Source organism: Actinia tenebrosa, unplaced genomic scaffold (genome assembly GCF_029948245.1).
Source record: "Actinia tenebrosa isolate PJP-AT-01 unplaced genomic scaffold, QUT_ActTen_1.0 PGA_scaffold13__45_contigs__length_12533684, whole genome shotgun sequence".
Lineage (NCBI taxonomy): Eukaryota > Metazoa > Cnidaria > Anthozoa > Actiniaria > Actiniidae > Actinia > Actinia tenebrosa.
In genome coordinates this window covers 3205193-3216114 of record NW_028292573.1, presented here as the reverse complement: position 1 = coordinate 3216114, position 10922 = coordinate 3205193, and the positions used below count along the sequence as shown (strand labels likewise).

General features: G+C 37.2%; 2 protein-coding genes across 4 annotated transcripts; both read right to left on the bottom strand.

Moving 5' to 3' along the window:
* Nucleotides 1-141: 141 nt before the first annotated feature.
* LOC116307903 (uncharacterized) lies at nucleotides 142-4088 on the bottom strand. 3 transcript variants are annotated; one of them, XR_016119506.1, is made up of 4 exons: nucleotides 3666-4088; nucleotides 1833-2144; nucleotides 1019-1588; nucleotides 142-782 (listed from the first exon to the last, which is right to left on the bottom strand). XR_016119506.1 is itself a non-coding variant. In XM_031718229.2 (3 exons), the coding sequence occupies exons 1-3, from the start codon at nucleotides 3810-3812 to the stop codon at nucleotides 1202-1204; spliced, it is 846 nt and encodes a 281-aa protein (XP_031574089.2). In that variant the 5' UTR covers nucleotides 3813-4088; the 3' UTR covers nucleotides 142-1201. The 3 variants fall into 3 exon arrangements, 2 of the variants coding, with proteins under 2 accessions (XP_031574089.2, XP_031574090.2); XM_031718229.2 differs by having other exon boundaries at nucleotides 142-1588; XM_031718230.2 differs by having other exon boundaries at nucleotides 142-1588; nucleotides 3222-3799.
* Nucleotides 4089-5040: 952 nt separating this feature from the next.
* Nucleotides 5041-10362, bottom strand: LOC116307907 (uncharacterized). Its single transcript, XM_031718233.2, has 5 exons — nucleotides 10117-10362; nucleotides 8176-8241; nucleotides 7362-7697; nucleotides 6747-6887; nucleotides 5041-6093 (listed from the first exon to the last, which is right to left on the bottom strand). Exons 1-5 carry the CDS (start codon nucleotides 10261-10263, stop codon nucleotides 5998-6000), a joined length of 786 nt encoding a protein of 261 aa, XP_031574093.1. The 5' UTR covers nucleotides 10264-10362; the 3' UTR covers nucleotides 5041-5997.
* Between the last annotated feature and the right edge of the window lie 560 nt (nucleotides 10363-10922).

The following is a 10922-nucleotide window of genomic DNA, read 5'->3' as shown; positions in this document are numbered from 1 at the left end:
CGGGTTAAAGGCCTTCACTCTATGTGTACAGTAAACGGTGTAAATAAATTTGGATACGTTATGTACAATGAACGTTATTTTAACAACAATCCACAGTAGAGTTGTTGTCATTTGTACAGTGCGGCTCGCATAATTGTGCAAGTTTATATCAGGTATCATATTATGTAATGTATGTATAAGACTGACACCTCTCTAAGACGGACACTTGGCGCCGGTCCCGAGAGTGTCCGCCTTACAGAGGTTTCACTGTATTCACTTTCAAAGGTGCCAAGAAAATTATTCGATTTTAATGGCTTTGGGGCGTTGAAACCAAAGGATAATGTAGAGAGGACAGACCGAATCATATTATGTACGTGTTTGTGTCTTAAAAACGCATTTTATTGTTATTTATTTATCTTCTATTTCATCCTTTCTAGCTTCTTTCACCTTTTTCGTTTTCTTCCTCTTCTTTTCTTCTTCTTCTTCTTCTTCTTCTTGCTCTTCATGCTTTAATTTCTCCCCGCGGCGGGAATTTCTCCTTCTCGATTGTCCTCTTCCTTTTGATCCTCTCCTAAACCTTTCAGTCGTCACACCAACATAGATCAATGTGACTATGCCTGTATACCAGTTAACTTTTGAGATAAATTACAAAATTACCCGATGCCTGATGCATGTGACAATTGGTGTGCATTGGTGTGTATTTAGATAACATTAGCCAAGTGTGATTTCAACTTGTTTTCTCCTTTTCACAATATATTGTCATATAGAGGATGAATGTCATCTGACTCGCTTTTTTGGGTCTGCTGCAAAAGATTAAACAACTGAACGATCTATCACATGCATAAAGAATAGGGAACGAAGTGAGTGCATGCGGTGCCTAACAGGTTTTGCAAGATATTTGATAAGGCAGCCGGCCGATAGATCGAATTAGAATTGTATTGCAACAAAACGCAAACATTTTTCAGTAACGTCTTCTGCTAGCTTTATTAAGTGCGACTGTGTAAATATTACTGCAACTGGAACAGAAAATAAATCTGACCTAGGGTAGCTCACATTCAATGGCTGGTGCACTTGGTACCGAACCGTTACCAGCTGTCTGGGCCTTAAATGAAGTGGGGATATCCTGTCATTGGGTACCAGCTTGCTGGGTACTAAATCCAGTGGGGATATCCTGTCATTGGGTACCAGCTGTCTGGGCACTAAATCCAGTGGGGATATCCTGTCATTGGGTACCAGCTGGCTGGGCACTAAATGCAGTGGGGACATCCTGTGGTTGGTTATCAGCTGTCTGGGCACTAAATGCAGTGGTGACATCCTGTGGTTGGTTTTCAGATGTCTGGGCACTAAATGCAGTGGGAACATCCTGTGATTGGGTATCAGCTGTCTGGGCAATGAATCCAGTGGGTACGTCCTGTGGTTGGGCACTATATCTGGGAGGGGCACCTTGTGGTTGGGCAATAGCTGCCTGGTCACTGAATCCAGTGGAGATAAACTGCTGGTTACCAACTGTCTGGGCACCATATCTGGAAGGGACACTACTATATGGAATGGTGAAATTGTCATAACCACCAACTGCCTGTCGTTCGTCAGAGACTCGCCGATGTCGTGTCTTGAAAGATAAACAAAGTCTCTGGTTAGAGCAAATGCCGGAAAGGCTTTTTTCGCCTGTGATTGGCTGCACGGAGCATTTTAATTGGCTTTTGATTCGCTTAAAAAAAGTTATTTGGAGTCATGAAACCAACTTCAAAACCTCGAGTTGGTCAAACCTCGAGTTGGAAACTTTATTTTGTGTTCACTCAAGCGAATTTGGAAAAGGTTTAACATTTCAACGAATTCAGCTGAAACTCACTTACCCGAATGTAACATGCATTGCAGCCATACATGGCTGTCATAAGGGCAAGAAAGAATTCAAAGCCAGCAGCTATGATCAGAAAACAGCAAGATACCGCACCTACTTCAGCTTGATAGAAGGTAACATGCCATCTTCTATTCTGATTATAACGGCTACACAGAAAATACGACGAGGAGGAGGGAGAGTGAGTGGGGTAATCATCTTCCGGGCATCGAAGTCTTTCCGAAAATTCAGACAACGCCATAATATAAAAGACCATGACAATGCCTGAAAAAATCGCACTGCACACAGCAAGACCAATCATTGCTCCAATCTAAACATAACACGAGAATTAATCAGTACACATGACATAGTACATGACATAATCAGTACATAGAACAGTTTTCTTATGACTGTGAAAAGCTCAGTGCCGCAAGCGTGACGTGCCGTGACCGTGATACTTTCTAGATTTTTTATTGGCTGATTTTTTTCACGCGCAATATGATTGGTCTTGCATTGACTTGACCTTGGCGTGACCGTGTCCGCACCGTGTTTATGCCGTGTTCCGGGTATTTGATTGGATGGAGAGTAAATTATCGTGCAATGTGATTGGTCTGGCGTATCCCTTGCTGTGTCACGACCGTGTTTGTGCCGTGAACTTTTCACGGTCATACAAAAACTGCACTAATTCTTCGTTTGTAATAGACGTCATAGCCGCCATGTTGGAAGAATTTCACAAAAGATTTTTCAATGAATTCTTTTGTTATATCTTCCAACATGGCGGATATCCCTTTTGTTATTGTACTCTCTTGGGATTGATTGCAAACCAAGAATACATCACAGTACATAATCAGTACATGACGTAACGATACGGATATGACTGGATATGACTCAAGTTTGCTAGAGTCATTTTCCCATGGCGATACGGGCCGACTATTTTTATTTGTCTCTTTATCAAATCGAAGTCTCTTTACTATGGTCTGTATTCTTATCGAACATGGAATGGCATCAGCATATGATGCTACATCAAGTGGAACCACGAGCGCAACAATTCGAGCGCATGAAAATTCTTTTGTTTTGTCCTCCAAATTGAGCTGCTTTGACGTCACATGCAGGGGTCTCTTCTGCATAGTTTTATTGGCAGTCGGCATCAACGAATCACAATGACGACACTCATGCCATATTTAATGTTTACCGATTTTGGCCGAAAGTGCCTACTCCGGCTCTTCCTGCCAATCAATCAAATTATGTGAGTTTAGAGGAGTTTGACTTTCTTTCTTACAGTATATTTATTTGAGTTTCCATTCGTCCGTTCTCGAGCTCCACGGTATCCATAAAAACCAGTGACTATAGCCTGTAATCAGACACAATAGTTATATTATATCCTTCCAAAGACAACTTCAACACTCACCGTATCCATTATTCCTAAGACTATGGTACAGGGAAATTATTGAAGGAAAACAAATGCGAAATGGCTCGGCAGAGATCGCCACCAATGATAAAAGTCAGAGTTTTTTTCAATCAGCACTGGTTTAATTTTCGCTGGATTCACTTGCTGTACATGAAAGTACTGTCGTATATAGGTTTATGTGATGCAAACTCTTCAGTATCATGACATAGTCTCCTCTACGTCTTTCAAAGATACAATTAAAATCGCCCATTCAGATTTAGTGGACTAAAATAAAGTAAATTTGATGTAGTACTAAACTGAGTTTTTTTTTCAATCATCTTTTAATATTGTCGATGGATTCACTTCATGCTGTACTGAAAGTCATGTCATGATCTCCATGCTCTACGACTTTCAATAAAATACAACGCTCATTCAAACTCATGCAAGTCTTTTAGGCTCACTTACAAATGATCCGCACCATATTCCTCCAACAAAAATCAAACTCCAGGAAGGAACGAGAGCCAGTTTCACAAAGGCCAGAACATACATGCAAAGAGCAATAATAATTTGAAGAAATCCGAAAATTCTAACAGTTTTAGGCTCTAAGATCATGGCGGATGCAATGCTTTGTGGGTGAATTCAAAATGTCTTCCGATCCTGGGTTGTTTTGCTTCTTTGACCGCTTTTCTTTGTTAAGGAACTACGCAATCAGACAAGATTTATATTTCGTCTGCCGGTTGTAAGTTGTATATTGAAGGCACTGAAGCGATGAGGCTACGATCCGTGTTCATACGTTTGCTTCTTTCTTGCTCTGACAGTGTATATTTACGATATATACACGATGCTGCGTTTAGGGTTTATATAAAAGTCTTCTTTCGACGATTTTGCGCGATCGGCCACGATTAATAACACAGTAGCCAGCCAATCAGCGCGCAGCATATTTTATGACACAGGCTCTTAAGAAAAACTTACAGCCAATATCTCAACCAATAATAGCAACACATACATTCAAATTATTGAAAATAAGATGGAGCTTTTAAGTTCGTATTTCCAAGTCAGTATACAGTGCAACTAAGTTGGCCACTAAAGTGCAAATCCACAGAAAAGGTAGTGAACAAAAAGATAATTGAACGATCTGAGTAGTCATATTTTTGGTTTTCTAAAATGTCAAAATTTCAATATAGAGTTGTCCTTGACATTTCCGAATGATTTCGCTTGGATGCATGTTACAGGGCACGTCTCTTTAATGATAGTTATAACATATAATAATAGTAGTGGAATTTCAGAGTGGCTCTTCTTCCACTGGATTCCAATTGGAATTTTGACGATTGGATTTTCCTTAATGAGTTCCACGAACCTTGATATACCTTTTTAATAAAATCCACGATGCTTTTTCTACGCGTTGGACTCCAAATGTATTCTTTTTATATATCTTTTTCAGTAACCAAGGGGTAAAAAAGTAACAAAAAAAGAAAAAATCGAGAAATGACAAATTTGCCGTTAAACTCGGAAAATAAGGCATTTTCGGGTATCTATTATATATAACGGGGTCTTGAAAAAAGTACTAATGAATGCACATCAAAACTATCTGATGTGATAGGGAGTTGCCGGAAATAAATGCAGTTCCTTATTAACCCGCCATTTCAGTGGTTTTTATGGTTTGAAAATTGCACTTCATTTTTTTGTTGCTGTTGCAAGTTATTGTATCAATCGAAAATAAAAACAAACAAAAAATTAAAAAGAATAATAACTGTTAATTAGTTTAGTTATGTCACACCCTACCTACAGGGCTTAAAAAAAAAAATGTACGACGTCAACGTCAACCAAAAACTTAAAAATATTATTTAACTGAATGTTCTGTTTATTGAATATTTCATTCAAAACATTGTCAGCAATGTTAACTCATGCACAGGGAAGATAAGCTTTTAAGGTAAGAAACTTCAAAGTAAATTTATTTTTAAATTACTTTAAAAACTTCTGGTGCGTTGGCGTAGATTTTGCAAATCTTAAAGACCCATTGCCACTTACCGTGATGCACCGCGGTCACAGATGAATTTCGTGGTCCATGAAATTCAAAGATTCATATATTGAATAATAACTTCATATTAAATCCTTTTCCGACATAGCACTAAGGCACAATAATGATTCTTTTACATTCTTTTAAGAGTTTATTCAAAAGGTTAGAATTGTTTTTTCAGTGGTGACACGATTCAAAATGTAAACAAATTGTAATGCATCACGGTAAGTGGTAATGGGTCTTTAAGGTCCCTAATAAAGGCTTTAAGGGCACTTTTCTTTCTTTCTTGCATTTGAATCACTTCTTTCTTGTCGCTGTCGTGCAATTAAGCTATTTTATCGACTTATCTTCTTTCTTCTTGTGCAATTATAGTACTAGTCTGCTGTCATTGCAATTCTTAGATCTTTTCTCCTGTTTTCAATCCTCTTGCGTACTAGTACTAGTCTTGTTCTGGTTATATGTATATCTTTTCTATCAGTATCCTATTTGTGTCTAGTGAACATGATACTGAATGCTGCTACTGCTGCTGCTGTTTTGCTATTTTGTTGTCTTCTTTTTCTGTTCTTTCTTTCGTTCTTTCTTCTCCTTTACCTTTTCGGCACTTAAGCGCACTAGTCTTCAGTGTTCTATGTGTTCTAGGTCGTCTACGTTTAACTTATTAACGCAGGCTATTCTCTACCTCTGCTATATTTGTTTTTTGAACATAAACGCTTGGTAGACTACAAAAGCATTGTAATTTATTCATGACTGCACAACGTTGTTATAGGGCGGAGGTAAGTCTTATTCTGGTTTCATCTGTGTACCACCACTACCACGACCAGGATCTCCTTGATAACCTTGCACTGAATATTCTTGTGCCGAGGCAGCATATCCTTGCTATAACGATAAATTTGGAAGTGAATTTTAGGGTCATACTTTTTTCTTGTGGTGAATCCATATGAATCAAAATCTCTTGAGATAATATCAAAACAGCCGCCATGTTGGTGGATTTAACGAAAGAAAAGAAGTCCAAGAGAAGTTAATGAGGATTGCTTTGTTATCTTTAACCAACACAACGGCTAACATAATAAAGGTATTTTATCATTTAATTCACAATTGGCAAATTGCAATTGGCAATTGGCATCCTGTATCTCGCTTTCCGATTGGCTTGCACACAGCCTGAGCCGCATGGTTGCTCGTTCTTTCGTACTTTCTTTCGTTCGTTCGCTCTATGGTTGGTTGGTTGGTTGGTTGGTTGGTTCATTTGTTCGTTCATTCTTTCGTTTTTTCGTTCTTTTGTTCGTTCTTTCGTACTTTCTTTCTTCTTTCTTTCGTTCGTTCGTTCGTTCGTTCGTTCGTTCGTTCGTTCGTTCGTTCGTTCGTTCGTTCGTTCGTTCGTTCGTTCGTTCGTTCGTTCGTTCGTTCGTTCCTAAATGTACCTTCATTTATTCATTCATTTTTTCTTTCATCTCATCATTTTAATTTTTTGTTTTTGTGCTACAGGGTACACAGAATAAAAACCAGTCAATATAAAGATCATTTGTTCTGACCTGAGGTTGTACACATGGTACCACCTGTCCTGGTTGGGCACCGGGGGTCTGCAGAGTAGCTCCAGGAGGAATGCTACCACCTACTCTGATAAGAATCAAACTGCCATCTGGTTGCTGAATGTAGGCCAACTGATTCACAGGCTAGGGAAAAAATAACAAAAATTTATACACGTACGAATTACAGCAGGATATAAAAAGTATGCCCACATTTAACGTATTCGAATACTTTTTGCTGGGAAACGAGCTTTACACAACTTTTCTTTAAAAAAACAGCCGGGCTGCATGCTTATCAAAATGTGTTTTTTTGATGAACTAAAGGCGGTGCAAAAAAATATGCATGTACATTATCATCAGTCACACTTTTGCACCTCAAGTCCTTGGCAATGCTTAGTAATAATAATGATAATAATAATGATAATAATAATAATAATCCGTCTATAACTGACTTCATTGTTTTTTACTGAAATTGAATGGACAAAATCATTAATAAATCATCCATCTATATTCCTTCTATTCATCTTTGAGTCCATTCATCAAAATCCATCTGTCCAATCCATCTGTCCATCCATAATCTTAAAACTATTAGAGATATTCATTTTTGTAAAATATACATACTTGATTAGGAGTCTGAGGACAGCAAGTGCATGAAATACAGCCATAAATTGACGATATGAAGCCCACAAAGAGCTCAACCAAAGCAAGAATAAGCAAAACAGTACCAATTGCCACCCCTTTCTGTGCAGTAAAATAGGATAGGAAACTTCTTCTGTGGTACTGACTACTGTATTCTTCACATTCATCATATTCCCAGTAATTAGGGGTAGATCTCTCGCTTTGATCTTTTGGGCAACGGAGTCTTGCTGAAAAAGCAGCCAAAGCAACGGATTGAATGATAAGCATTGTGCAAGCCAAGACAATTGAAGTAATAGCAAAACCAATCATTAACCCAATCTGGAAAATAGAAAGAAACCATTAAGTTTCAGTGGTATACCAAAACATGATTAATAATAATATGGTAAGTGCAATTAACATATACAATGTAACAGGTTATCTTCTTTTATCATTAATTGGAAAGTGAAATTGGACAGTTGCATGAGTCAATCACATGGCCTTTTCAGTAAAAATGAGTAATTGCTTGATCATGCAATCACTAATGCCATTGAATTTCTTTGGTATGAAAAAAAGGGGATGGGAAAATTTTTATCAGAAAAATGGGGGGGATGCACACTTTTTGGAAGAAGTTACAAGCCTTGCTTAGGGGGGGGATCGTATTTTTTGCATGACTTTAAGGGGGGGGGTGTTAAGAATTATGCTGGACATTTCAAATTTTCACCTGCCTCCTCCCCCCCCCCCTCCCTCCTACATTATGAACTCAGCCTTAGATGAGACTACTTTTGCCCTACAAGCTCCTACATAAATCATTTCTTACCAAGCAGTTATTAGGATTATCATTGGACTTTGCTCCAAAATAACCAAACATTCCTGTCAGACAAACCTGAAATCAATCAAAGGTAACCTACAGTTAAGGCTCCTAATAGTAATATTTTATAAGAAAAACTAGTAACAAAAAGTTACCACATTATAATTACTAAGACATCTTGTCATCATTACCAAGTAAAGTTTAAAGAATCATTGAAATATCGTAAGATTTTTTCACTAAGTTTTTCTTATAAATTCTATTTCTTAAGTTAGCCTCATAACAATATATAGTACACCTTTTGCTGTTCATTAACCGCAAAGGAATATTCATGGAAGCGAAGAAGCATTGTCATTAGAGCGAACAGGCATACAATAAGGCAAACAGAGTCTCAATAGTGCGATGGAACGTTCATTAAGAAATTTAGCATTGAATTTGACAATCATGAATATGCTTCTTGCGTGGGTTCATTAACGTTTTCAAACTTTCATTAGCGTTTTGGTGCAGACAATAAACCACAACACACATTCAATACAGTGTTTTGGACATTTATTTATGCAGTACAATATTGTATGCCTGTTCGCTCTAATGACAATGCTTCTTCGCTTCGATGAATATTCCTTTGTGGTTAATGAACAGCAAAGGGTGTAATATTATTAGCCATATTGAATGGAAAACCAATAATTAATGCTAGTACTTGTAATATTTTTTAAACAAAATTACCATTTGTATATTTGCCTCCTTTGTAATATCAATATATCAATATGACCATGTGTCTTTTTCAGCTGACAGAAACCCAATCAAATGCTGATGACAGTTAACAGAAACACAATAAAATGCTGATGAAAGCTGACAGAAGTCCAATTATATGCTGATGACAGCTGACAGCAACCCAATCAAATGCTGATGTAAGCTGTCAGAATCCCAATCAACTGCTGATGACAGCTGACAGAAATTCAATTAACTGCTGATGACAGCTGACAGAAACCCAATCAAATGCTGATGACAGCTGACAGAATGCCAATCAGCTGCTGATGTAAGCTGACAGAAACCCAATCAAATGCTGATGTATTAGCTGTCACAATCCCAATCAACTGCTGATGACAGCTGACAGAATTCCAATTAACTGCTGATAACAGCTGACAGAAACCCAATCAAATGCTGATGACAGCTGACAGGAAGCTACCCATTTATAATGAATACCTTTTTTTCAGAATTAAATGCAGTTAAATGCTAATTGCGAAAAAAAACTTTAAAAATGCTAATACCATTTGCCAGAAACCCTTTTCATTGGTAATATAATAAATTTCATAGAAGGCAGTTAAATGCTGAAAATATTTGCTTATGTAAAAACTTAAATTACCAATAAAGTTACAATTGAAATAAGTGAAACATCTAGAAAGCAGGAGTTTCAATAATAGAATATAGTAATAAAGTATAGCAATTTGGCAAATGTAAGAGTCATGGGTGAGAAAATAGACAATTTTTAAAGCTACTTTATTTACTTTTTGACTTCTAAGAGATACCAAAACTTGACACGAAAAAATAAGACAAGTGGAACGACCAACCGCAACGTACACACGCATTTCTTTACACTGATCAGTCGACCATTCGCCATATCCAAGGTTGAATTGAGTGCCATAAAATGACCCTTGTCGACTCACTCTAACTCTTCGTTTTGAATAAGTCGGTTGCTCAGAGTAGGCATAGAATTTGTGAAGAATATTTACGTGTTGCAGTGAAGCTTCGTGGAATTCTAAATTGTTGTTTGTCTTGTTGAATTTGAGCATATTAAAGTTTTTCTTTACCTTGACCTTCGTCGGAGTAAGTAAATTAAATTAAATTAAATTAAGTAAATTACTCTGTAAATACATAGTTAGTACTAACTATCTTTCTACTAACTATGGTAAATATGAAACACAGTGGTATTTCTATGAACACTCGATCACTTACCCATATCCCAACCCATATTCCACAAGCGACATAAGAGTTCCAATACGGCACAAAAGCGATATTTAGCACTCCAAAAATAAACATAGCACTTCCAATAATCATCTGTCCTATCCCCAGCAATCTCAAACTTTTTGGATGATAAACCATAGCGCCTTTACAAAAATTTTCAGATTATTTATGAAAATGTCTTTCCAAGCTTGGTCTTCGTTGGCTTCGTTCGTGATCGATCGATATTTGACGTTTGTTATCCTTTATATAATTACGTCATTGTTAAATATAAAGCTAACTGTGATTGGTTGGTTCGGAATTCCTAAACTACAGGAAACACTTGACTAAAAATACAAATTAAAGTACATGAATGATGAATGCCAACGTGATTAAAAAGCCCTTATAAAATAAATAAGAATGGTCTTTCCTATCCTTGGATATCTCTCGATAGATATCAGCCGAGCCGGATATTCAGTATTGAATTTACAAAATGATGAAGTCATCAAAGGAAGCCAGTAAAAAGTCAATGAAAATGAGGTCAAAATGGCTAAACAAAATTTCAGAAAGAAAGTAAGGTACGCATTACGAACGTGTCAAATCAGGTAGGATAATAAACTGCCTTCTCATACTCATTAATAATGCATGAGTAAACCAGCCAATCAATGGGCTATTTTTGGGTCTTGAAACTTAAACAAATGTTACTGGAAACCTGGTAAAGTGCTGTGAAAGGAATGCATTCAGTCTGGAGTAACTGGAACAAAATTAATTCAGTCCTAGGACTATAGGTCCTATATAGTCCTAGGACTGAATTAATTTTG

Excerpts from the sequence above, each read along its gene's own strand:
- LOC116307903 (XM_031718229.2), bottom strand. The coding sequence starts at position 3,812 with ATGATCTTAGAGCCTAAAACTGTTAGAATTTTCGGATTTCTTCAAATT. Across the intron at positions 2,145-3,665 it reads GAATATGGTGCGGATCATTT|ATTGGAGCAATGATTGGTCT; the intron begins GTAAGTGAGCCT and ends TGTTATGTTTAG. Across the intron at positions 1,589-1,832 it reads GCAATGCATGTTACATTCGG|ACACGACATCGGCGAGTCTC; the intron begins GTAAGTGAGTTT and ends TTATCTTTCAAG.
- LOC116307907 (XM_031718233.2), bottom strand. The coding sequence starts at position 10,263 with ATGGTTTATCATCCAAAAAGTTTGAGATTGCTGGGGATAGGACAGATG. Across the intron at positions 8,242-10,116 it reads GAATATGGGTTGGGATATGG|GTTTGTCTGACAGGAATGTT; the intron begins GTAAGTGATCGA and ends GATTGATTTCAG. Across the intron at positions 6,094-6,746 it reads TACCATGTGTACAACCTCAG|CAAGGATATGCTGCCTCGGC; the intron begins GTCAGAACAAAT and ends TTATCGTTATAG.